Raw genomic sequence first — 25,863 nt, 5'->3', positions numbered from 1 at the left:
TGTGCCAATTGGAAAGGTCATCCACCACCACATCCATATGATGGTTGACGACGGGGCTGAGCGAGGCCTCGGCTGATCTAATATTCGCCGTTTGCCGTCGCGCACTCCCGAATGTTGTCGCTCCGTTTCCTCACGACGGACCGTGCCACACGTGTTCTCGACGAAAAACCCCGACAAAAATTCCCAAATCAGCATCTATTCCAATTATTTTTTTCAGTAATGCTGCGTTCGCCGAGCGGCTGGATTCCCCAAGCTTTCCCAGGGTTCGAGGATGAAATAGACGACCAATGGCGCATTCGAGGGGTTGTAGATGGCCAGCAGGGGTTAGTGTTCTACGGGTTTATTATTATCAATTTTTTTAATTCTCAAAAGAAAAAGAAAATATAAGTAGGTAGACAAACTCAATGGCCTATTGAACCGATGCGGAAGGTAGCGGGTGCTAGAAAGACATCACCATTGCCATATTTCCAGATGCGTACTTGCGTGAGGCGCCTCAACATGTACCATGCTTGGCAAGATATTGGCTGTGATGTGACTGGTCGAGTTGTGAGCTGCTCAACTCCCTGTCTGAAATTGGCGCTGCATCCCGTTACCCACTCGATGCCGTTGAGACAATGTTGTATACATGGCTGGATGTGATGCAGCAGGAAGGAGGCCCCGCCCCAGGATCGTGCTGTGCCTTGCCCTGTTCTGTTGGTCTGAGTCCAGCGTGTCACGCTTCTGCGACAGCGCAGAAGGGGAACAGGCCAGAAGCTTACATTTTATGACCAACTGCTAGACAGACATTCACACAGGGACACTAATTAGCTCTTGAGCCTCCGACCCCTCTCTTCTTCTTTCTCGTTCACGTACTGGGCTAATCGCAAACTCAAGAACTCCTGTTTACGCCTGCAACTTGCGACAGACGACTTGCTGCGTATTGAGCCCCCGATTCCACCTGTTCCAGAAAGGAATAAACATCAGGCGCATTGCCCTCTAACCTTGTTTGAAGCGTCAACCTCTTAATAGTTCTCCTTCTCCGTTTATTTGAATCTTAACACTGCTTCCCCTTTCCCTACCCACCTGTTTCCCACCTTCTCACCTCGTACCGTGTGGACGCGGTACCTGTCTCTAACTACCTCTGCGGTACCTCTTTCGTACAGGTAGTATCCCTTCCCGCCGCCATACTTTCCTGGCCCAAGTACATCATTCCTCGTCGGGCCCCGCTAGCAGCACTCACCCACGCCAGAGCCAGAGCCAGTACTAGAACCCAGCGCTCTTGGCCACCACCATCACCAGCAAAGCATCCTAGGCCCTTTATTTCTTTCCCCTCCCCCGCTTGTCAACTACGCTCTTGACTGTCGCCAGCTCTGTTCGTTGTTGTTGTCGTCGTCGTCGCCGCCGCCCAAGCGACATCGCCTTCGTTCGCCACTCGTCCCCATATACACATACATACAATAGAGTCCGACTAGATTAAATTCACTCACCATCGGCTTACCTGCAGCTTGCTCCCTCTCGCCAGCATCTGATCGGCCCATTCATCTGTACCCAGGCGACGAGATCGCTTTCGTTTTCGCTCCTTCGACGCACATCTCGACGAGTTCAGGCCGCCGTCAACCGCAGCCACGCGCACACTGCGATTACCCCGACATCATACGTATCCCTCGCTACCCGGCCTCGGATATCGCATTCAGTCCCCTCTTCGAAGCTCGTCAGCAGCTATGGGCAAATCGTGAGTCGCCCTCCAGCCACATTTCCTGCGGGTATGCGGCTCTACAGTACGGTAGAAGAAGAATCTCAGAGAGCTCGAAACTGCTTGCTATATGGATTGTAGATGCTTGAAAACTTGCTGATAGCGTTACCATCGTCTAGTCAGTCCAAGCTCTCCCAGGAGCAGCTAGCTGAATTGCAGAAGTCGACCCATTTCGATAAGAAGGAGCTCCAACAATGGTACAAGGGTATGTTAGCCATCGTCTCCCAGGCTAGACCCTCATTGCGCATCATAGGGAATGAAAGCTGACTGTCCACAGGCTTCCTCAAGGACTGTCCCTCGGGCATGCTCACGAAAGAAGAGTTTCAGAAGATATATAGGCAATTCTTCCCCTTTGGAGACCCAAGTTCGTTTGCAGATTACGTCTTCAACGTCTTCGATAGCGACAAGTCTGGTAGTATCGACTTCAAGGAGTTCATTTGCGCCCTGAGTGTTACGAGCCGAGGCAAGATGGAGGATAAACTCGACTGGGCCTTCCAGTTATATGACATTGATGGCGATGGAAAGATCAGTTACGACGAAATGCTCAAGATCGTCGAGGCAATCTACAAAATGGTAAGTACTCCAACGCTTATTTGCGGTTGCAATTTTGTTGTGACTGTCACCCTAAGGGCGCACCGTTGCGATCCAAGTCATTTGCCTGCGCGTCCCCCAAATCCGATACGGCGACGCTAACAATGTTGCCCTTGACCAGGTTGGTTCCATGGTTAAGCTCCCTGAAGACGAAGACACCCCCGAGAAGCGCGTACGCAAAATTTTCCGCATGATGGACAAGGACGAGAACGGCAGCCTGGATATGGAGGAGTTTAAGGAGGGAAGCAAACGCGACGAGACCATTGTCTCGGCGCTTTCCCTCTACGATGGCCTAGTGTAAATGGAAGAAGAGAAGCAAAGGGGGGCAGAATGCTCCTCAATCGTTCAACCCTTCCTCCTAGGGTTTGTTTTCATGGTTCTGTTATTGGGATGGCGAGCTGTGCAGTGACCAATGTGCGATTTTATTATTATTATTATTACCAGGGCTAGCAGGAATGAGATGGCAATGATTTACTGTCATGAGAGCCTGGAGATTATGTGAAAAAGAAACTGGGTAGTACCTCCTCTTTGGACTTGAAAACGGCATCTTTCAAAATGGCCAACACGGCAAGTACAGGCTAGCGTCCCGTTGTTATGGAACACTTTACACCAGCACACGCCGGGCAATCCGGACCGTGACATTGGCACCCATAGAGGCTCTTGTCAGCACAGCATCCTCGGGTCAAAACAGTGGGACGCCGACTTGACCGGCCCCGGTCAGATGGGATGTATGATTGCAAAACAGCACCCTCTTTGTCCGTCGATTCGAACGGGCTGGGAACAGCGTACGAAGGTGAATGCTCAGTTAGTCTCAGCTTACTGGACTCAGCCACCCACGGAAATGAGGACCCAGGTATGTTTGTTATTGTTACAAATACGAATCGCGCACACTGTACTCCTGGATATCAAGCATCCCGTAGCCAACCCGTCCGATGCTGCAATTTCGGGAGAATTAAAAGATCCGAGCCCATGATCCAATTATAAAAAGAAATTGGGGAAAACAAAAGAAGATGAAAAGATCCCTCGGAGATCGAAACAAGCATAACGTCCGCAATCAGGAAGAGCCGTAAGCCTTGGCGACCTCGTCCTTGTACTTCTCCAAAATCTTCTTGCGCTGAAGCTTCTGCGCCGCCGTAACCAGATCCTATGTCGGTTTAGTCATCAAGTCTTATCCATAGTAAGGGACGATGTAAACTCACGTTTTGCGGGGTCCATTCCTCATCGGACATGACAACGCCCTCAATAATCTCAATGCCTGAGAGACCGCCTGATCGGCCGGCGTTCTGCAGTTCTTTGAGAACAGCGCTCCGTAGCTTCTTGTCATGCACAAGCTCCTCTAGGTTATTGCCCTTGACACCAATGCTCTCGGCCAGTTTGATCAGCGCCGGCTCGGCAGGAACGATGATGGCAATAGGCTTGGCCTGTTTGGCATCGGCGTAGACGCAGATGTTGGCTACCACAGCAGCGGCACGATAAATGGATTCGAGCTTCTCGAGGGCAATGTACTCGCCGTTGAGCGTCTTGACCAAGTTCTTCTTCCTGTCAATGAGCTTGAGGTGACCATTGCTGTCAAACTCGCCGATATCACCAGTTTTGAACCAGCCATCCTCAGTAAGAGCCTCCTTCGTCTCCTTGGGATTCTCGTAGTATTCCTCTAGGACGGAGGGTCCACGAATCCAAACCTCACCCTGAGGATTAGGCTTGTTGGTAGCATAGTAGCCGGCCTCGGCGAAGTCCACCAGCTTGATTTCTACCGACGCCGGCATAGCACCCATGTTGTTGACATTGAACTCAAGAGGATTCATGATGCAGCCCATGGCGGTGGTCTCGGTAAGACCATAGCCAATGATCATGGGGGCAATGGCCATCGAAATGAACTGCTGGGTTTCCTTAGCAATGGGGCCACCTCCATTCATGCAAAGCTTAAGACGTCCACCAGTTGCCTCCTTGAGTTTCTTGAAGACAACAGAGTCGAGCACTCCAGAACCGGGGATGCCGGCGTTCATCATGTGCATTTTCGCAGACAGGGCATTCCAGAACAGAGTCTTGACTAGAGGGCTGCCGGCGTTGACCTTGGCGACGATGCCCTTCTTTACCGTCTCCCAGACCGCAGGAACACCGACCATGACGGAAGGCTTGAATTCCCTGATATCACCAGCGCAGTTACGAACCGAGTTGTCGGACAGGGTCTTGGGATTGCCGTATCCCATAGTGCTACCCCAGTAGATGCAAGCGTTCTCAAAGACGAACTCGAGAATGTGGGCGAGCGGGAGGTATGTTAGGAGGCCGTCGCCAGGGCCAATGAAGGGCTGTACGACAGCACTGACACCGGCAACTTGGGAAATGTTAGTTCCCGTCCGCGTGCAAAATTGAGAGGTTGATGCTAACTTACCAGCGGCAACGACGGCCTTGTGCTTCAGTGGAACACCTTTGGGGGTGCCGGTCGAACCAGAGATGTACATAATACAGCACAGATCATCGATGGTGGGGGGCACAGCGTCGACAGGGTTCTCCTCTCCTAGCTTGCGCAGCTCCTCGAAGCTCAAGATCTGAATCTCGGGGTGGGCAGACTTGAGCTGATCTACGTGTGCCTGCTGGATCTGGTTCTGGTTATTCCAGATGACGAAGCGGATGTCCTTGGCCTCCTGAAGGACATTGGCAAGAGTCGGCAACAGATGGGGGTCGAGGAAGATGGCCTTGGCGGAGGTCGCAACCATAGAGTACTTCAAGCCCTGCTCGCCGAGCGTGTCGTAAGCTGTCACGACGGGCATGGACTGCGAGGCCGCAGCGTGGGACATGGCCAACCAGTGAGAGCTCGTGGCGGCGTAGATGTGCACACGATCAGCCTTGGCCATGCCCAGCTTGCGCAGGCCTGCACCGAGCTGGAGGGTGAGGCGCTCGTACTCGTGGAAAGTAATATATTCGTAAGGGCTCAGCTCGAAGTAGGTCCACTGCTTGTCGACCTCGCGCTCCTCGCCATCGACCATCTTCTTGATCTTCTTCGTCTCGCGGTGAGTATTGACCAGCTTACGCGAGCCCAAGCACTTGGCGTTGCCGTACTTCTCGGCACTTTGCTTAACGAGCTCGTAGGTGGTGGTGATGCTGCCTCCGGGTATGGTGATCAAGTCCGGAATGGCCTGGGGTAGTCGACGCGGCACGGTCTCGCCGTCTTTGGCCTCAACTCCAGGAGAGGGGACAGAGAAGGGGCCCTTTACCTGCATCTTGGGCAGGATGTCAAGCTTTGACTTGGGAGGCGGAACCTGAGCCATGGTGGGCGGCTGTTGGGAATATCGACGCAACTAATCTTGCTTGGGTATCAGGGAGGGTATCGAGGCTGGTTGAAATGGAAAACTTTCGAAAAGGCGGCTGCGAAGCACGGAAACGGCGGGTCGCGATGACGACGTTACCTTGCTTGAGGTCCCGTTGAGTAGGGGTGGGTGAAAGAATCTGTAGCAAAAATATAAAGGAGATGGGTGAAGTGGAGAGAGGTAGGGGCAGGGCAACACAAGGTATTTGAATCTGAGGCGAAGGGGGTAGGGAGTAGGACCAGAAGTGTGCTACGAGAAAGGCAAACGGTACGGCAATGGATACAAGACGCAGAGGCGCAGAAGCAGACCCAGACCCAGACGGTGGAGGAAGGGAGCTTGGGGGAGAGCTTGGCTTTACGGGTACAGGACTGTCCTCTCAGCTCTATTGCATTTCAATCGTGAGTGGCCACAATTGTGTGTTGCTCGAGCTTCAAGGTCCACGGTCGTTGGCAAGCCAAAGTACTAGTTTACCTACCTAAAGTACCTAGGTAAGTACCTACCCAGCCAGGTAGACAGATGCCTAGGTCCCTCGGGCTTGGCGCCTGGGCTACGCAGTAGCGTATTTTCGCGGGCGTTTCTCTACTAGGTATGTACATACCCACCTATCTACCTACGTAAGCAATACGTGTATGTAACGTGTAGCGTACCTGCGTACTTATCTTCCTGTGCATGGTGCCCCAAAATCTTCACAGGCAGAGATATGCACCCTCATGATGACAGCTTTGGGAGATGAGTATGTATGTGGCTGGCCCAACGGGTCAGTAGCTGACGGATGGGACGTTCTTGTCTGTAAATGGTCCAGCGTGCAGAAAACAGTGGGCGGCATGGGAAGATAATGGGCTACCTAGGTAGGTAGCCTGTAGGTGACCATAGAATGAGGTGGAGATGCAGGGCGCTGCAGGACACGGACGGACTCCACACGCCAACGCTGTTGTCGGTGTCCCCATCTGAGCTTCCCTTCAATCATAGTTTTTTTTTTTTTTTGGCATTTTACCCATCTCTCGTCATGATCCTGATTCGCATCAAGTGTTTCAATTCTTCAACATTCCCCTCATGTCTTGTGATCGTGTCTCCTGTCAAGCCCGCTTCCAATGCAAGGCGACGTGTCTGGTAGAGGAAATTTCTCAGGCAGGCAACGGAACATTTGGGTGTGCATTTCATCTCAAAAAGGTACATTGGTCTCGAGGGGTTCTTTCAGCAGTCACACCTTTCCATCCAAGCCTCATCTCATCCTCAACCCTTACTCGGACACGATAGCTGGGTGCATAGTCGCCCAGGAGCATCTCACTCCTGGCAAACTTGATCGAACAAAGCTACCTAGTAGACAACCCTCGACAAATACCAAGAACGGGCCCAAACCCGATGAAGCTGCCAGGAGAGTCACAAATCAAGGTAGCGGAATGCCGCGCCTTGGCAAATTGGTTGGTGCTGTGCCTCCGTTTCTTGTCACCGGCCGTCCTTTGGCCCCGAAGCCAACCGACGTCTCGCATCCTCGTTGCCACCCCATCCATGACCCCGTCCCCTTGCAAGTCAGCCAAAGTAGCTCGCTGTAGTCCATTTCTTCTCTTGGCCTTCCCCTCGAATTCCAAGCTTGTCTCTATCCTTCACCCCCAGCATCTGAGACCTGGTGAGCGCACCTGAGGTTTATACAGAGTAGTTGACTACTGGTTCTTTCTCCTATTGAAATGGACCTGTGTTCGTACCTCCCTCTATGCCTGCTGTCTGTTCGATTCTAGTTCCCGAAGAGGATAAGCTGCTACTACAACATCGGACGCACCATGACCTGTGGAGGTGAGAACTCTAAAAGTAGCTATCAGGGCTGACTGCCAGACCCACGGCTATACTGCAGCCAAAGGGAGACTTGGCCTTGAGCAATCCCTAATCCAACATCGCCAACTTAATGGCTTGCAGGTGACCGACATAGCTACCATTTTGGCTACTTGGCATAGCCACGACGAGCAAAGGCTCCTCAGTCTGGTCTTTCTGTAGCCTTCAGGGCGCATACACTGTAGGTAGAGCTTTGTTCGACGTGCTGACGGCTCCCTCAAAGAAACTACAAGGAGGTCGAGCTGCAAGCTGTGTCACCTAGTCCACCTTAGGAATCAACCAATCGGTCGGTTTCGCTAACTTATCTACTGGCGTACGTACAGAATACGAAGTCATAAGCTATATCCTGGGGTCTGATTTCAGGGACGTAAATGTATTTGGCTGTTGAAGAAGTACCCAACAAGATTCTTACCAGTACACCGTACACTAATTGCCGTCGCTCCAACTACATGTGGCCAGACCTCGGTTTTATGATTGAGTATTACCCGGCGATCCAAACGATATGCTCGAAGTGGAAGTGGAAGAGAATCAGCTTATATCTGATGTACTTGCCGCCTCTGTTTCTCTAGACCTTATCCGTACTGTTGTCTAAATCTCCGTCAAAATGCTTTAATGCATACATCTCTTGACGCATATATAGATATATCGCAGTAAAAGATACAGATCCACCTGTTTCCGGAGGATCAACAGCGATTCGCCGTCGAATCACGTCACAGCGAAAGCGACTCGACGCTTTCCTGAGGACTCTGGACATGAACCAACGAGTGCATGACACGCTGCAGCTCTAATTCGTTGCGGCGAACTTCCCTCAGCTAGAGAAACCCGCTTTGAATCGAAAACTGGCGATGACCATGGCTTCATTGGTGGCTGCAAAGAACCAGTTGCGTTCTGTTATGAGGAACAGACTCGCTGGCATCGCTCATGATTCCGTCAAGGCCCAAAGTAAGTGTTTCTCCATGCTGCTATAGCCCTCCCCCGACCCGATCTTAACCCCTCCCTTCCATCCTCTAGGTCAAACCGTATTCGAGACACTCAAGACTTTTGGACCCTATGTAGAGGCAAAAAGGGTCAGCATCTTTCTTTCGATGCCTTCAGGTGAAATTCAGACGGACAATATCGTACGCCACGCCTTGTCAGCTGGAAAAGATGTATACATCCCGTACCTGCATGAGTCGCCCTTTGCACCGGGAGAGACGCCTCCCAGGGTCATGGACATGGTACGCCTACGCGATCTACACGACTACGAGTCACTGCAACCAGACAAATGGGGCATCCCCAGCATTGATCCGAAGACGGTCACCCTAAGAGACAGGGTCCTCGGCGAACCTGGGGCAGAATCCCCCAACACGTCTTTCCTGGACCTGATGCTACTTCCGGGAGTCGCATTTGACATTGACGACAACACAGGCTCCCTGCGGCGGCTGGGTCATGGAAAAGGGTTTTATGATCTCTTCATCAGAAGGTACGCGTCAAAGTACGATGGCGAGTTGTCGGCTTCTAAGCATCCTGTGTTGCTATATGGCCTGGCTCTATCGGAGCAGTTCCTTTCCCTACCCTCAGATAGCCCGATTCCTGTGGCGCAGCATGACCAACAACTCCATGGCCTGATTCTTGGAGACGGAGAGATCAAGAGACCGGCAGACAGTTCCCACAGCAAATAGCCATACGCCGCCTACCCTTGTCTTATTGGTGACAAATCCGTGGTATCAACTTTTTATGTATTGCCCTAAAGCGTGCTTCACCGCTATAGCGTCGTCCTCTTCTCAACTCGGATCATTTTTAGTTCGATAGACTTTGGATTAGCGACACATTGTCGCCCTTTAACAATATTTGCCCTGCATGCACGTTAGCTTCTCCGTCCGTGATGGCAATGCCTTGAAAGCAGCATACCCAACGCTCTTCGCTTCTCCTCTGGGTTCGTCTTAGTAACCTGCTTAACTTCAACCGCGTCGTCGATGACGAGGTTCATAAATTCGTCGAAACCCTGTCCAACTCTAGATCAGCTGTTATGTCCTTACGTGACGTTTAGGATGCTGCGTACCCTGATCTTTCCTTCGATTCGGATCGACAGCTGCTCGTAGAGCCAAATCTGAACAGTGCTGTGTTGCCTGCCAACTAGTCAGTTTGTTATCAATGCACCAGGGCTGGTTGGAAACACGCATACTGGAGAAGCTTGAAGATAAAGTTGATAGGCGGGAGCAATACCCTGCGACCACCGCCGCCTCCGCGTCCGGTCATTTTCACGGGACTGAGCTGAATTTGGGGTATTGAAAATGATTAATGGTCTTCCTAGGCTCGTGTCGTGCTCGTATTGTGCTCTTATCGTGCTCGTCGGTCACGTTGAGCTCGGATTGGTGGAAAGTCGTGGGGTAATTGGTCGAAAGAGCAACTGAACCGCAGTTGAGGCTGGCGATTATGCTCAGCACCTACCAGGCAGGCACGATGCTGCTCAAGGTTCGCTCAGCCTCTGGGAGAATTTCTGGCGGGGATGGCAAAATGATTTTCCATCGCCGGCGCAGGCCCGGTGTGATGCAGTGCTTTCGAGTCAAATATGGGTCCTATCTTCTGAATGACAGGCGTGTCTCCCACTCTGTCTGCCCAAGGTACCTACCCCACCTAGCAGTCGTGGCTGGTCAGGTCAAGTACCTCCACCCGACTAAGGCAGCAGATGTTACTGGAACCAGGTATGCCAGGCCCCCAAGCCTTGTCGCCTACCTTAAAAGTGTCTTGGCCGGCTCTAGTTAGACCGGATGGGTGGGTTCCTTTCAAATCCGCCCGCTGTCCCGCCAGCCTGACTGACGTTTTATTTTCCTTTCGCGACCTCCCTCCACCACCCCTCCTCTATCTGCCAATTTTGGACGTTGTCGGCGCACCTCTTTGATAGCCTCAACTGCCACCACAGCAGCCAAACGCTCCTTACTTCTCAAAAATAAAACAATTCGACGGCTTCTCCCTGCCCCTCAGCAACCTTCCTTGTATCTACCGCATCTGCGGCTTCTTTAGCGCGACGCCATATTGCACTGCAATTGCCACCTCATCCTGATCTCGCCCCCGCTGCCTTTTTTTATAATCCGAACGATTCACGCTGCGATATCTGACTCTGGTTCATCAGCATGGCCACAAACGGAGCCTCAGAGGCTTTCGCTCCTAATGATGTGCTGTCGGCCATGGTGACTATGCGAGGAGGAGAGCAGGAGACTAAGAAGAAAGCGCACGCATACTTGGAGCGGTTCCAGAAATCTGTTAGATACCTCGACCCACGACGACCTGTGAGAAATGATCACTCACTAACGGGTGCTACAGAAAGATGCTTGGGGCACTATCATCGGCATTCTTCAGTCGGACGGCGAGCCCGAGGCTAAGCTCTTTGCAGCCATCACTTTGCGCGGAAAGGTAGACAATCAAGAGGATATTTTGCATGGCAATGAGCTGACAAAGGCTTTCCCAGATCACCTACGACCTGGCAACGCAAGTATCAGAAACCGAGCTGCCTGCACTGCGGGACCAAATCCTCCTCCTCCTCAAACACTATGCTGCGGGTCCCAAACCGATACGAGTCCAGCTCTGCGTCTGTCTGGCGACACTGGCGGTTCAAATGAAGGAATGGAAAGACGTCCTTCCTACGGTGGTTTCGTCTATTGGCGATAGCATTGAGAGCCATTCCGCTGTTCTCGACTTTCTACGCGTGCTGCCTGAGGAGGTGACCGAAGGCCGCAAAATCACCCTAACTGTACGTGGATCACGGAAAAACCGACCAGGCTCTTACTCTTCGCGGCGTGGTGTCCCTGGGCCGATATCAACAAGGATCAGAGTCTAATTGGCAATGACAGGAAGAAGAGCTTTCCCAACGGACCAGGGAATTGCTGGGTGACAACACGGATCAGGTCGTACAGTTGCTCATAAACTATGCTCAATCTTCTGGTACGCCGCCGCCGATATAGTCTCTTTCCTTCCACACCGAAGGATGCTAACCTGCCGTTTCAGTGAATGCAGCCCAGAACCCTCAACTGATGGAGTGTATCACCTCATGGCTGCGAGAGGTACCTGTCAGCACCGTTGTCAATTCACCCCTTCTTGATGTTATTTTCAACGCCGTCGGCAACGATCAAGCATCACAGGAAGCAGCGGAGTGCTTGTGCACGATCTTCAGAGAAACGCGGGATGTGGACGATAACCTGGAGGCTATCCAGATCCTCCTGCCCCGTGTCAATGCCCTGCGCCCAAGGATTGCGGCGGCTGTTGAGGAAGAGGACATTGAGGTTTACAAGTCCCTTACCAAGATCTTCGCCTTAGCCGCTGAGGCCTGGGTCGTAGCTATTGCTCGCGAGCCTGGTCACTTCGGATCACTTGTCGATGCGGTTCTTGAGTGCGCAGCCAGAGATAAGGACCGGGATGTTATTGAGCATACGTTCCAGTTCTGGTACGAGTTGAAGCAGTATATCGTCCTGGAACGATACATCGAGGCCAGGCTTCAGCTTGTGGATATTTATTCGAAGCTCGTCGACATCTTGCTGAAGCACCTGGAATACCCACAATCGGAGTCGTCGAATGAGACGGATCTGTTTGATGGCGACCGTGAGGCAGAGGAGAAGTTTCGCGAATTCCGTCACCAGATGGGAGACACACTCAAGGATTCTTGCGAGGTGATGGGCGTGACCGACTGCCTCACGAAGGTGCTCGAAGCCATCAAGATTTGGATGCACAAATATGCCGGCCAGGCTTCGGCGACCTCGGTCCCTCACTGGCAAGAATTGGAGGCCCCCCTTTTCGCTATGCGTGCGATGGGGCAGATGGTGGACAAGGACGAGAACGTTGTGCTGCCGCAGTTGATGCCCCTCCTCGTTCAGATCCCCAGCCATGAGAAGCTCCGTTTCGCCACTATCATGGTTCTCGGTCGGTACACGGAGTGGACTTCCGCTCATCCCGAATACCTCGAGCCCCAGTTCAACTATATTGTTACATCTTTTCAAACGGACTCGAAGGAGGTGGTGAGGGCTGCCGCTATGGCGATCAAGTATTTTTGCACCGATTGCAAACAGCTCTTGAGTGGTCAGGTGCTCCAGATGCAGACATTCTACGACCAGATTCTTGATAAGTTGCCCGATATGAGCCAGGAGGAGATCACGGAGGGGGTTGCAAGCGTGGTGGCGGTGCAGGAGCCTTCCGAGATCTACAAGCTTCTCAAGCTTTACTGTGATCCGTTAGTTCAGCGTCTGATGAACAAGGCCAACCTTGCAACAGACGACAAGGGCAAACTGGCGCTCGCAGGTGAGTAAATTCAAGTATGGAAACGCTAATGGAGGCTGACCTGATACCAGACCATCTCCAACTTATCACTATCTTCATACAGATTGTTGTGCCGTACGTCGGACCCGGGGAGGAGAATCCTGCCGTGAAATACTGGCAGGAGGTCTTCCCGGTCTTGGCTACGATCCTGGACAACTTCATGGGCTTTGTTCCTATCTGCGAGAGGATCTGCCGCTGCTGGCGCAACATGATCATCTCATACCGTACGGCAATGACCCCCTTGCTGCCGGAGATGGCCAACAAGCTGGCGGGCGGGTTCGCTGCCTCTCGCCAAGGCGCCTTCCTCTGGGTTACGGCTGCCATACTGAGAGAGTTTTCCGAGGATCGGGAGCACGTCAACCAGGAGATCACCCAGAGCATCTACGCCTTCTTCGAGGCTCAGACCACTACGTTCTTGCGGGTGATGAGCGACCTCCAGCCTAGCGAGCTGCCCGACGTCATTGAAGATTTCTTCCGACTCCTCATTGACGCACTCCTCTACTACCCAGCCAAGCTGATTCCGTCAGAGCTTCTAGGCCCCATATTCGAGGCTGCTGTGTATGCTTTGACTTTAGAGCAGCGCGATCCGCTCTCAGCTACGCTGCACTTTCTCCGTGATCTTTTGACGTACGGAGGCGACAACCCTGCGACGTCAGATGTGCTGCCCCCGGATGTGGCTGCTCAAATCCGTGAGGTGGTGAGCAAGTTACTTGCGACTCATGGCGAGAAGCTGGTCAAACAGGTCATGGCCGGCATGATGATCACATTCCCTCGGGACTGCTTCGCCGACGGTAGTGGGGTCTTGCTGGCAATGTTCGAGCTCTTCCCGGCACAGACGACCTCCTGGGTCGAGCATACCATCCACCTTCTGCCCCAAGGGACCATCACGCCTATTGAAGCGGACCGGTTAATGGCCAAGATCAAGGAGCGTCTTGGCGCTAACGATTCTACCGCCATCAGGCAGGTGAGGGCGCTTCTTCAAGATTTTACCAATACTTATCGTCGGCGGTACGTGGCCCCACGAGAGGGTCTCGGCCAGCTGGAAGCAGCCCGTTTCCACTTCACAGGTTAGAGGCCGTTGTTTTGAAGGTGGTGCATCGAGTTGGAAGCAGTGAAGGTTGAGGCAGGGAAGCTTGAAGGATACTCCATTAATTCGATTGGGCTGCTCCATTGTGAGAGGATTGGAACTGCGGTATTATGGAAATGACATGCCGAAGGCGGAAGGTGATGATGCTCCTCGTCAGGTGCGAACAGAATGCCAGGGTCTAGGGTGACTAGGTGTTCCTGCATTAGGATCGTCCCAGTCGTGCATGTCAACAGGACAACGCAAAGCACCAGAAGCTATATGAACGATGAGAAGAGAGCGTCATTTGGGGAGTGAGAGGGTTCGATTGTAGTCATCGGGATATACATCGGATTCAGCTCACCTACACCGCGGACACAAAAGACGATAGATGAAGAGGGAGGGAGCGGGCCGATGAGTATGTTTTAGGCAGAGGATAAAGGTAGCCTTGCCGCCACTCAGCATGTGCAGAAATTTGCATGAAGGCTACCAAGGGTCTGCCGAAACCCAGGCTACTAGCGGTCGTCTCAGGAATCTAAAAGTACTAGATCTCACGCCCTGTTGTTGTTGTTGTTGTTGTTGGTGGTGGTGGTGGTGGTGTATATATCCGAAGAACATTACATCCAAGGGAAGTAAGCAACCTTTACCTTCGATTGCTCGTCGGTTTAAAACCAAGCGCCTGTTCGTCAGTGCATCAAAAAACGGCATACTCCCTTTAGCTCGAGTCATATTTCAAGTAGGCGTTCACTCAGTTGGACGGTTTACACATGCCTTGCTCTACATCATTCTCGTTACAGATCATCTGCCTATCAACGCTACTGCAAGCCACATGCATCACCGTGGGTTGTGAGTCTGATGTCACTTTTGCGTTAATGAACATGCTGGCTTACTGGCGACTTTATTCTTAGACTCTCTTGAGTGATGAATACTCAGAAGGGCTTTGGAACAGTCTTTTTGTCAGATACCCAGACAAGATAACGCCGTTAAGAGATGAGGCCAATACAGAGTTAATGACGCATCGACTGCCAACAGCACAGCCAGTTGGCCACCTCTCCCTGGAAGAGAAGCTAAATATCAATACGGAGTTGGAGCTGCCGGCGAACGAAGTGATATGGGTCACGTCTCTCTACAATCCCTGGGCCCTTCAAGCAGGTGGGCTAGGCCGGTTTGCCATTTGACGGCTCGCAGCCCTCACTGCTGGGGAGTCGTTCCAGGCAAGAGTTCTTGCACTGGATACACCCTCAAAGGAGTTCCAACTGAGAATTCATCAAGACCGCTTACACCAACGTGGCTGAGGCGTTCCAGAGGTGAGTGCCACGTCAAATATGGTTGATCAGGTATTTCAAATTGTCAACGTTTCACATTTTACGGTTAGCGTTCATAACAAAGGACGCCTAGTCGCGATATAACCATGATGACAAAAAGTGTGGATAGAATTGTCGTTAAGCCTGTGGCTGTTTAGGTGATGGACGAGATGGTTGTAATCGGTCTTTGTAGACATCTGACCCAACATTCATAGGGAGTCGCGCGCATACTCTGATCTGCCTGCCTGCCTTGCCGCCATCTTTGTCCTTATCCTTTTCATCCCTCTAGTGTTTGCACGGCAAAAAGGGACTGCAAAGAACCAAAAAAGTCGACGAATAGACAACGGCAACGATAAAGATCAAGCAGAAACGTATGCAAGCCCCGCACTATGGCTGGCGGGAGACTTATCCCATTAGAAAGGTACAATCAAATTCACTTAATGCAATGAACCCACAGGAACCCTGTCCCTGCGCGACTATCCCGCACAGACTACGCAACTGTCGCGCACAGGCGTCCTGTAATTGGATAGGTGCTTAAGATCCCAGCAGTACTCCGTATGATCTGGACGTTCTCGACGCGTCACGTCAAGACTGGTACCCGGGAAAAAAAATAGTGAGGAACCAAGCAGGGCCGTCCCTTTGTCCAGGTCAAGTCTTGTCGCAAAGACGGCCCAACTGACATTACCTCAACCAGGACCGCCATTACCTTTCTACAACTGTGGTTTGAACTTATTCGCAGCGAGCTAAAAGAGGCAGGCCCCAGCATCAGCTCACGATTTCGCTCCCGTCACTACCTGGCGTCTTGTTGCCATGGCAGCATAAGGCATCTTCTCCCGACTTAGTACCCGACTACGGCAGGCAACAACACACTACAATTGCTTCTTGCGTCCCTCTTCCTCGTCACGTTCTGCCGCCTGCCTCGATCTCGCTCGACCTTGAGAGGAGAGAGGAGCGAACATCTCCCCTGCCAGCTCGTAGAGCGCTCCGAATCACCCGCCAACACCATGCCTCCGAGTAGCGGTGCAAACCGTATGGCCCAGTACGCCAGGAATGCGTCCCTAGATTCGGGTCTTCCAAACAGAAACAACATCCAGTCAAATCAGCAGCGTTCCGACGTGCCTCAACTCCTTTCCCAGCCCACCCACCAGTCAATCACTGAGTCCGGCAAGCTGCCCGCTCCCAAACCACTCGCCCCTACCCGAGCTTTAGCCTCACACATACGCCAACCGAACCAGTCGAGCCTGCCTCAACAGACATTTCCCGCACCGATGCAGGCTTCTCTGAATCTGCCCGAAAGCTCTTCGCCGAGACAACAGCGACAGCGTGCACATTCTCGGAGCAGCGATGCGACTGGCTTCTGGCCAGAATCCCATATCGATAGTCAGTTCGGCTCGCCCACTACCCATCGCTCTGAACGATACGATGTTGGCATCACCAATCACACTCGCTCCCCGCCGCCCCCGACTCCCACCAGAACTGCTTTGGGAAACATGCAACGGTCACTAGATAGTGATGTCCCATATATCATTGGTAAAGACGGCTCGATGCGGCTGCTTGGCAACGGCCAGGGTCAAGGCCTACCTGCGACACACAATGACATGCCTCCACGAATGGGCCCACAAGTCCAAGACGCCTACCCAACCGAGCCCATTTACGATTCACCCGTGCGACGCGCACCAAAGGTCGCTCTCCATGCCACAACCGTAAGAAGGTCATACGAGCCAGCCGTTCCTGTGGACGACGAAGAAGTCTTCTCCGACCCTAAAAGCCACAAGGTCCCTCATTCTCAACCAAACCTGAGGCGTATCGTCAGAAAAGACAATGCTCAGGATTCTCGTAGACCAGCGCTCTTTGAGGAAGACGAAGAGATTGAAGGCAGCCTTGCCAGTGACTTTCTCGCTAGTGAGGATGACCACGGCACTCCTCGAGCCAATTATAAGATGGCACAAAGGGGGCCGGCTCTTCAGGAGAGCCCATTGCCGGCCACTGCTCATGGCCATCGGGACAAATCCCGGAAGCGAGGCCGTGAGAGTTGCGACTATGCGGACGACGAGCTCAAGGGGATGTCGTATTCTCAACTGCGCGAGCAGCCTTTCGACGATGATCCAGCCAGAACGTCGCTTCGTCCGATGGGACCGCTGACTGGCGACAGCCTCCCTGTCAAAATCGAACATTTCAGAGGTCAGCGTGAAGCTGACCAGAGGGAGTTCTTTAGGCAGATGACAGTCAGCGACTGGGAGCGCTCTGGAGACTGGTTTCTCGAGCAGTTTGGCCAGGTCGCTCAGAAGTTGAAGGAAGCACGCAAGAGTAAGCGGGACATGGTTGACCGCTTTGAGACTGAGATAGCAGGCAGGGAGGAGGCCGTTCGAGTTCGGGCCGAGAATATCAGCAAGAAGCTTGAGACAATCAAGCACAAGGGCGAGGATATGCTTGCTGATAAGGAGGTTTGAGGGGATCCTCCACCTCAACGAAATTTTGCGGTATTTAGTTACCCGGCGTGTATTGTTTCTTGTCTGATGGGCTCACTAGATGCATGACAAGCAAGGCGTTGGAGCGTGTGGGCGGTAATCCTTCAACAATTCTGACGACTCTTTACGATCAAGGATTAATGCTTCGAATGACTGGCGTATGGGCGTAGGGGGATCTGCCATTCTTTCCTTTGGTAGATGCGAATACATTTGTACTGGGATTAGCCCTGGATCCCGTTCGACAGAGGGCCTTCAAATCACCAGATGCTCTTTCACTCTTCTATCTTTGTCGACCACCAGTCTCATCTGGCGGCCGGGGCTGTTTGGCAGAATCCCTTTCTTGATATTGTCCGAGAATAGTTCGTAGGCGGGGTAGTAGCCATCAACGAACTTGACGACCTGTTCGTCGGTCATGCCGGCGCCCCTTTCCCGCCGGAGTGCGGCCTCTTGTTGCAGCCGCCAGCCGTAGACATACTGCGTGTCTTCGGCATCGATATGGATGAAGGCGTCCAGGAGGTCGGTCATTATATCGTAGCCCTTGAGTGACTCGTTCACCAGTAGCAAGTGCTCAAGTTTGTGCCGCTGGAGTGTCTTGCTAGGGGCCTTCCACTCGGCTTCCACCACCGCATCCGGCAGAGCGCGGAAACCCACGCACCAACCCTCGAAAATGACAACCTGGACCTTTGGTTTGCCTAGACTGTTCACCTCAACCCATTGCCTCTCAGGAAGACGGTCCCCTTGGCCGGAGAAGGCTGCTTTGTCATACGACGGCACTTTGGTGGGCTTCCCGCTGGTGATGCTGTCGAAGAAGGTCTGAGCGAGTTGCATGTCGTGGGTGCCAGGCTCGCCTCTCTGTTGAACCAGAAGATTGTCTGGGTGAGACCTCGCGAAGGCGACCTGATCTTCGTGCCTGAGATACAAATCGTCGATGCTGAAGACGAGCGTAGTGTGGCCGAGCTTGGTGAGCGTCTCTGCCAGTTTTTTGACGAGAGTCGTTTTGCCGACGCCCTGGACACCGTTAAGACCGATTATGAATGGGCGAACCCCACGTTGCGGCGAGTGCTTCTCTAACAGTCCTATGATGAAGGGAATGCAGAGTGGGCTTTTGTCGTCGACAATACACGACGCTGTGGGGGCCATGATTAATGGTTGACAGCGACAGTAGCGACGGTAACCGCCTTGCAGAGCAATCCTAGATTACGGAGCTGGTTGGTGAGGAGCTTGGGCGCGTGCGTGATCTTCGGGAGGCGGAAGCTGGAAATCAGGACCGCGTGGGAACCGCCTGCGCCGAGAGGTTCCGGCCGGGACCGGATGCGGGGCGTTCTGATCAGACAACACGTGCGCTGCGTTCTGGTCTCATGCCGAGTATGCCTACGTTAGCACTGGCCATTTGACGGCTCGTGCCAGCTGGCGTAAAGGTCTCGGCACGTGCAGGACGATAATTGATACCCGAAGTCTTACCAAGGCTAAATCTGCTTTGTGCTAAGCTTACGGCATACCCCAAGGTCGGGCAGCCAATGGGGGGCAATGCGTACCCTTTGATTGATGGATGGGGTGGAGGCGGCAGCGCCGGCGAGTCGCGGCGCCGTGAGTGGCCTGGCTCACCTCGACCGGGGGGCATGTGACATGGGGTTCGGGGCGGGGAGACGACTTCTTCCCCACATGACCTCATGGAGACCTGTCCTAAACCCACGGCCAGAGTAACATGTGAAGTCTAGTCTTGGCCCGTTCTGGACTAGCGTCGTTTATCGGCTCTGGATAGAGAAGCCTCGGCTCTCTCTGCGGCATCCGTGGACCGTCGTCACGCTGCTACTCAAGACACTTTGCCGGACGTACTGAGTTAGAAAACCACACACCTTTCTTCCCTCCACCATCCCATTCATTGTTCAACTTTCGCCAACACTTAACCCGTCTCCCATTTCCACTTCTCATACTCGAGGCTTGGATTTATTATTGCCATCTGTGCTTCATTGAGCTACTGCTCTCTCCTACCTTGCTTTACCACTATACATACATGATGGCTGGTCAGCTGCGTTTCGACGGCCAAGTTGTTGTTGTCACGGGTGCCGGCGGCGGGCTGGGCAAGGCCTATGCAACTTTCTTTGGCTCCCGCGGCGCCAGCGTCGTCGTCAACGACCTTGGGGGTTCCTTCAAGGGCGAAGGCACTTCCACAAAGGTACGGTTCAAAATGACAGCATTTCCCCAGACCGAGCGACAGCTAACCTCTCATGAATCTAGGCTGCTGATGTTGTCGTCAACGAGATAAAGGCTGCCGGCGGCAAAGCCGTGGCCAACTACGATTCGGTCGAAGACGGCGACAAGATCATTGAGACGGCGATCCAGAACTTCGGCCGCATTGACGTGCTGATCAACAATGCGGGTATCCTGAGGGACATTAGCTTCAAGAATATGAAGGATGAGGATTGGGACCTGATCATGAAGGTCCATGTCAAGGGCTCATACAAATGCGCTCGTGCAGCATGGCCCCATTTCAGGAAACAAAAGTACGGCCGTGTCATCAACACTGCGTCGGCCGCCGGTCTGTTCGGCAGCTTTGGCCAGTGCAACTACTCGGGTACGTATCGCGACCGGAAGATCTGACTGAGGACCGCCTCGGCATGCTAACCTATCACGTAGCTGCCAAACTGGCCATGGTTGGTTTCACCGAGACACTGGCCAAAGAGGGTGCCAAGTACAACATTCTTTCCAATGTCATTGCACCAATCGGTAAGCGCAACGTGTGACAAGCGGAGCGAGCACAGGGGTTCGTGTAAGCTAACTGGGTGGGCAGCCGCCAGCAGAATGACACAGACGGTGATGCCGCCTGACGTGCTGGACATCTTGAAGCCCGACTGGGTTGTTCCCCTTGTCGCTGTCCTGGTACATAAGGACAACACAGATGAGAACGGCTCCATTTTCGAGGTTGGCGGTGGGCACGTTGCTAAGCTGCGTTGGGAAAGATCTAGCGGTCTTCTTCTCAAGGCCGACAACAGCTACACCCCTAGCGCTGTCATCAAGAAGTGGGACCAAGCCATCGACTTTTCCAAACCTCAGTACCCTTCCGGTCCCAATGACTTTCTAACTCTGCTGGAGGATTCCATGAAGATGGGCCCGAACGAACAGGGCGAGAAGATTGACTTCACCGGCCGTGTGGCCCTAGTCACCGGTGGTGGTGCTGGGTAGGTTCTGCGGCAGGATGCACAATGAATCGCCGCTAACGAGCCCATAGTATCGGTCGTGCCTATTGTTTGGCGTTTGCCAAGCACGGCGCCACGGTCGTCGTCAACGACCTGGCTAACCCCGACGATGTGGTGAACGAGATCAAGAAATTGGGCGGCAAAGCCGTCGGTGTCAAGGCTTCAGCCGAAGATGGCGATGCCGTTGTTAAGGCTGCTATTGATGCTTTCGGTCGCATTGATATTGTTGTCAACAACGCAGGCATCCTCCGCGACAAGGCATTCAACAACATGGACGATGGCCTCTGGGATCCTGTCCTCAACGTTCATCTGCGCGGCACCTACAAGGTCACCAAGGCTGCCTGGCCCTACTTCCTCAAACAGAAGTATGGCCGTATTATCAACACCACATCTACTTCTGGCATTTACGGCAACTTTGGACAGGCCAACTACGCCGCTGCGGTGAGTGTTTTTAGGTCACACTTTTCGAATTCAATTTACTGACACCTGCTAGAAATGCGGTATTCTAGGTTTCTCCCGTGCGCTCGCGCTCGAGGGCTACAAGTACAACATCTATGTCAACACCATTGCACCCAACGCTGGCACTGCGATGACGCGGACCATCATGCCTGAGGAGATGGTGCAGGCTTTCAAGCCTGACTACATTGCGCCTGTCGTTCTCGCCCTGTCCAGTGACAAGGTTCCCAAGAACCCCACTGGCGGCCTCTACGAGGTTGGCAGCGGCTGGGTCGGCCAGACCCGCTGGCAGAGAAGTGGCGGTCACGGTTTCCCCGTTGATACTCCTCTGACCCCCGAGGAGGTTCTTAAGTACTGGGACGCCATCAGAAACTTTGAGGACGGTCGCGCCGATCACCCAGAGAAGACCCAGGATGGTCTCCAAAAGGTCATGGCGAATATGGAGAACAAGAGCAACAAGGTATGAGCTTGCACCTTCTCGTAATGCTGGCGGGACTTGTAAAATAGTGATAGTTCGGAAAGGAGGGGGCGGAGAAAGAAAGACAGAACAGTTATTGATCAACCCGTCTTGTAGCAGCACGAGGCATCCTCCGACGGTGAAAGCCAATACCTCGATGCCATCAAGGCCGCCATGAAAGCTGAGGGCAAGGGAACCGAGTTCCAATACGACGAGCGTGATGTGATGCTATACAACCTGGGTATTGGCGCCAAGCGCGATCAACTCAAGTACGTTTTCGAGGGCGCCGATGATTTCCAGGTCATTCCTACCTTTGGCGTCATACCCCCGTTTAACACGGAGATGCCGTACAACTTTGACGAAATTGTCCCGAACTTTTCTCCCATGATGCTTCTACATGGCGAGCAGTACCTCGAGATTAAGAAGTACCCGATCCCTACAGCCGCAAAGTTGGTCTCCACCGGCAAGCTTCTCGAGGTCGTCGACAAGGGTAACGCCGCCATCGTCAAAAGCGGCATCACGACAATTCACGCTGAAACCAAGGAACCCATCTTCTACAATGAAATGACGGTGTTCCTCAGAGGCTGTGGTGGATTTGGCGGCCAGAACAAGCCGGCGGATCGTGGTGCCAGCACGGCGGCTAATAAGCCTCCCTCACGGCACCCTGATGTTGTGGTCGAGGAGAAGACGACCGAGGAGCAGGCGGCATTGTACCGTCTGAGCGGCGACTATAAGTGAGACTTCTGCTGCAAGCCCCTTATCCCTCGGATAAAAATCGCTGACCAACCTACAGTCCTCTGCACGTCGACCCTTCTTTTGCCAAGATGGGAGGCTTCAAGGCGCCCATTCTCCATGGCCTCTGTTTCTTCGGCATCGCCGGCAAGGCAGTGTATGAGCGTTTCGGCCCCCTGAAGAACATCAAGGTGCGCTTCGCTGGCACCGTCATCCCCGGGCAGACGCTCGTGACCGAGATGTGGAAGGACGGTGACAAGGTCATCTTCCAGACCAAGGTCAAGGAGACGGGCAAGCTAGCCATCGGTGGTGCCGCCGCCGAGCTGCTCGGCGACAAGAGCAAGCTCTGAACGGGTTCAGTACTTTCGAGTTCTGGTTGTTAACTGGGTTTGCGTTTGCAACTGGTTCGGAATCGGAATTACAACCTTGTATGAGTAAAACGGGTGCGTATGGTTCATGGGCTCGGTCTCGGTCAACTATTAAGATGAATCTGAATTTATATCCTAAATTACAAAAGTGTACCTGCTGGGAAGCGCCTTGGCTTGCTTGGCTCGTTCCTCTCTTCACATGTAGCTACCCACAATATATGCCAGTCCCCAACGCCCCAGTAATGCCCATGGCCCAGCAAAAATCAAACGACGGGCCTCAAATCTCATGGTTGCGGCGATTGGAACAGCACCCATGCATACGCATTGTGTTTCAAGCTTTATACGAAGATCGTTTCGACAACGAAATCGCAGAGCTCCGGCAGTGTTGGGAATTGCCCGTTCTTGAGGCGATTCTCGACCGGCGAGACTCCGTTCCTGGCGAAGCCTGTCTCCAGAAAAGCCTTCTCAGCCCCATTGAGTTCTCGCTTCTCTGTCTCGCGCCACTTGGCCTCGGCCTCCTCCTTGGCCTGCCTCAGCACCAGGTCGGTGTCCTCGCTCTCCCACAGGTTGCATCTGGTGCACTCGGTGCACGGCCGCGGGTCCCCGTCCGGCCTGAAGTGGTCGCAGAAATGCCTGTAACCCTCGCCGTCTCCGTTGGCGCCACCGATGTCTTTACGACAAACGTAGCACATCTTGTAGCCGCAAGGACAGGTGAGCTTGTTGCAGCCCGAGTTCTTGACAAATGACGTATGGCACCGCGGACAGACGCGCTTGATGGCCATGCTCATCGCCTGCTCGACCTGTGTCCGCAACGCAACCAGAGACGACTCGTTGCACACGTGGATGTCCTTCCAGGGTTTGGTACATGACAGGCACGAGCTTCTACCGCAGTAGGGATTTCGGCAGGTAAACTTGAGACCACGGCGACGTCGGCGGTGACGGCGAAGAGCTATATTCCATTGAATGATCAAATGGTCGCCGACCGTCTGCTTCGTACTGATGAGGAGGCAAACCACAGATGCCAGGAGAACCCCAGGCAGGAGGAGAAGCACCATGACGACGCACACAGCGAGCAGTAAGAGACTGAGGAGACTATCGAGTCGAAGGCGTAATCGCGTTTCCTGGGCAGGAAGATAAATGTCGTCCACTTCAGCATAGTCGCAGAAGGTGCACCGAATAAGGGGCAGATTGGATGCCAAGAGACTATTCTCTGCCAAACGTTGGTCGAGCTTGCGAAGGATCTCGGCGCCCTTCTTCTCCTGCAACATAGCACGGTGCATATGATCGTAAGGAATATGGCCCGGACAGCCATTCCCTTCGACAGCTAAGCACCTGAGAGCACCATGGTCAGCGTCGATACTACTATGCCAACCCTGACCAAAGACAGCTTCCGTGATTGAATGCTGAACACAGCGGAAACACAACATATGGCCGTCAGTGTTGCATGTTGTGAACTCTTCGAAGGTGGACTCTGTGAAGCAGCATGCACACTCATGCATGGCACCAATCTCCTCAGCCTGCTCATTATTCAAGAGAACAGCTAGGACCCGGTCCTCATCTTCCCGAGTCTGCCTGGCCCGCTCTTTCAGTGGCTGAACTAGGTCACGGTATAACTCAACGTCGAGCTCGGTATTCCCTGTAGTCTTGAGCATTGGTGTAATGGCACCTTGGCCAGTCGATTTCCAGACTATCAGCGGGTGGTTCTCGGCTTCGCCGGTAGCAACAGGTCTCCGGCGGAGGAATAGAGATGATATGGTGAAGCGCCAAGACTTTGATGAGAGCGGCACCAACGTCTTCCGGGCTTCAAGATATGAATAGTTGGACTCGGCGAGGACGGCGTTGATGGTGGACCGTGAAAGACCCTTGAACTCGTGCCATGCCAGCGCTTGAACAGCGTGCTTGTACTCGGGGCTTCGAAAGGCCTCAACGCGTGGAATCAGAGATTCCTGCTTCTCTCCCCGCGGCGCTCCAATAGCAACCGGAGTTCCGAAATGTTCGTTATCGACAACCCTCCAGCGGCCCTTGACCCAAGACACCCGATTTTTCAGCAGAGCGTCGGCAACAACAGCCAAGCGTGATTCCTCGTCAAAGTTGGTCAGCATCTCGCGGAAGACCTGAATTTGGATATCGGGGAAGACGGTCGCAAGCGCTTCGAGGCTATTATTGAGCTTGCGGAGATCAGGACAGTCGGGCGGCACGTCGGGCAACTGGGACTCGTCGTAGATGTAGCCATGATGGGAGTTGGCTTCAGGCGGTATCTGCGAGAGGGGTGCGTCGGAGGGTTTATCGAGTGAGGTGGACGAGTAGGGTTTGGGTCGGTTAGATTGGAGCTTTTCGGTAGAGGAGCCGAGAAATGTTGTGAAGCCCATCTTGTCAGTTCATGGCCGTTATCGACCGGGCATGGCGGGTATCGGCGTCGGCGGTCGATGGTCGACGGACGTGGTCTGAAGTCGCGGCGCGGTCGGTAGTAGGCCTACCGTGACATGTAGGCGAAGTATATTTGTGTGCGAGCGGTGCTGTGTACGGCACAGTCGGATGAACAGTGACTGGGGAGGACCCGTCACAGAACTGTCCGGTCTGCGGCGGACTAAGTCGGTGACTATGTTCACTGGATATTGGATCGGAGATGATATTTGCCGTGTCGAATGCCAAGGAAGGCGGCGTCTGTTCTTGGTGCCCCTTGTCGATGAAAAGTGGCCGACAGGGAAATTTGGGTCAGGAATCTCACAAGGGCAGACGCTTCAGAGTGGGTGGTATACGTCTCGATGAAGACGTCGCCTGGATCCGAAGCGCCTTGGTAAAACCGGGAATGGTGAAGGTTTAGATAAATGTGGAATATCTGTAGGTAGGTATACAGCAATAGTCCGCAGGGAGTCAGCAAAGGCCGCTGTATCTGTACGTCTCTCTACCTACCCAAGTAGGCACGCTAGGTACCTCTAGCGGTAGGTCTTTGGCTTTGCCAGCAAATAAGGACAACCCTTAGGGGCCTGACTGGCCTAAACGCCTAATTACCACCCAACGGCCGTAGGCTTTACTTCCTATGCTCACTCATTCCTAATTTGATAGGCGTGATC

The 25,863-nt window shown here is 53.3% G+C and overlaps 9 protein-coding genes across 9 annotated transcripts; 5 read left to right on the top strand and 4 right to left on the bottom strand.

The window, feature by feature from the left end:
* Positions 1 to 1,700: 1,700 nt before the first annotated feature.
* GLRG_08304 (uncharacterized protein) lies at positions 1,701 to 2,624 on the top strand (the record flags this gene model as incomplete). Its single annotated transcript, XM_008098989.1, has 4 exons — positions 1,701 to 1,711; positions 1,852 to 1,937; positions 2,010 to 2,305; positions 2,445 to 2,624. The coding sequence occupies 4 exons, from the start codon at positions 1,701 to 1,703 to the stop codon at positions 2,622 to 2,624; spliced, it is 573 nt and encodes a 190-aa protein (XP_008097180.1).
* Positions 2,625 to 3,377: 753 nt separating this feature from the next.
* On the bottom strand, positions 3,378 to 5,592 carry GLRG_08303 (AMP-binding enzyme; the record flags this gene model as incomplete). The annotated part of the gene is made up of 3 exons (XM_008098988.1): positions 3,378 to 3,467; positions 3,523 to 4,658; positions 4,716 to 5,592. 3 exons carry the CDS (start codon positions 5,590 to 5,592, stop codon positions 3,378 to 3,380), a joined length of 2,103 nt encoding a protein of 700 aa, XP_008097179.1.
* Positions 5,593 to 8,309: 2,717 nt separating this feature from the next.
* Positions 8,310 to 9,119, top strand: GLRG_08302 (5-formyltetrahydrofolate cyclo-ligase; the record flags this gene model as incomplete). Its single annotated transcript, XM_008098987.1, has 2 exons — positions 8,310 to 8,400; positions 8,470 to 9,119. The coding sequence occupies 2 exons, from the start codon at positions 8,310 to 8,312 to the stop codon at positions 9,117 to 9,119; spliced, it is 741 nt and encodes a 246-aa protein (XP_008097178.1).
* A 118-nt stretch (positions 9,120 to 9,237) lies between these two features.
* On the bottom strand, positions 9,238 to 9,696 carry GLRG_08301 (LSM domain-containing protein; the record flags this gene model as incomplete). The annotated part of the gene is made up of 4 exons (XM_008098986.1): positions 9,238 to 9,293; positions 9,349 to 9,442; positions 9,500 to 9,566; positions 9,623 to 9,696. The coding sequence occupies 4 exons, from the start codon at positions 9,694 to 9,696 to the stop codon at positions 9,238 to 9,240; spliced, it is 291 nt and encodes a 96-aa protein (XP_008097177.1).
* An 875-nt stretch (positions 9,697 to 10,571) lies between these two features.
* Positions 10,572 to 13,816, top strand: GLRG_08300 (exportin 1-like protein; the record flags this gene model as incomplete). The annotated part of the gene is made up of 6 exons (XM_008098985.1): positions 10,572 to 10,700; positions 10,762 to 10,851; positions 10,907 to 11,188; positions 11,289 to 11,379; positions 11,443 to 12,726; positions 12,777 to 13,816. 6 exons carry the CDS (start codon positions 10,572 to 10,574, stop codon positions 13,814 to 13,816), a joined length of 2,916 nt encoding a protein of 971 aa, XP_008097176.1.
* Positions 13,817 to 16,115: 2,299 nt separating this feature from the next.
* Positions 16,116 to 17,561, top strand: GLRG_08299 (uncharacterized protein; the record flags this gene model as incomplete). Its single annotated transcript, XM_008098984.1, has 1 exon — positions 16,116 to 17,561. One exon carries the CDS (start codon positions 16,116 to 16,118, stop codon positions 17,559 to 17,561), a length of 1,446 nt encoding a protein of 481 aa, XP_008097175.1.
* Positions 17,562 to 17,831: 270 nt separating this feature from the next.
* On the bottom strand, positions 17,832 to 18,719 carry GLRG_08298 (D-glycerate 3-kinase; the record flags this gene model as incomplete). Its single annotated transcript, XM_008098983.1, has 1 exon — positions 17,832 to 18,719. One exon carries the CDS (start codon positions 18,717 to 18,719, stop codon positions 17,832 to 17,834), a length of 888 nt encoding a protein of 295 aa, XP_008097174.1.
* An 877-nt stretch (positions 18,720 to 19,596) lies between these two features.
* Positions 19,597 to 22,771, top strand: GLRG_08297 (short chain dehydrogenase; the record flags this gene model as incomplete). Its single annotated transcript, XM_008098982.1, has 8 exons — positions 19,597 to 19,755; positions 19,818 to 20,154; positions 20,217 to 20,306; positions 20,371 to 20,758; positions 20,809 to 21,217; positions 21,270 to 21,692; positions 21,807 to 22,423; positions 22,483 to 22,771. 8 exons carry the CDS (start codon positions 19,597 to 19,599, stop codon positions 22,769 to 22,771), a joined length of 2,712 nt encoding a protein of 903 aa, XP_008097173.1.
* Positions 22,772 to 23,127: 356 nt separating this feature from the next.
* On the bottom strand, positions 23,128 to 25,158 carry GLRG_08296 (uncharacterized protein; the record flags this gene model as incomplete). The annotated part of the gene is made up of 1 exon (XM_008098981.1): positions 23,128 to 25,158. One exon carries the CDS (start codon positions 25,156 to 25,158, stop codon positions 23,128 to 23,130), a length of 2,031 nt encoding a protein of 676 aa, XP_008097172.1.
* Between the last annotated feature and the right edge of the window lie 705 nt (positions 25,159 to 25,863).

This window comes from Colletotrichum graminicola (assembly GCF_000149035.1).
Source record: "Colletotrichum graminicola M1.001 genomic scaffold supercont1.38, whole genome shotgun sequence".
NCBI classification, from domain to species: Eukaryota; Fungi; Ascomycota; class Sordariomycetes; order Glomerellales; family Glomerellaceae; genus Colletotrichum; species Colletotrichum graminicola.
The sequence above is the reverse complement of the archived record's forward strand: the minus strand, read 5'-3'. Positions and strand labels throughout refer to the sequence as shown.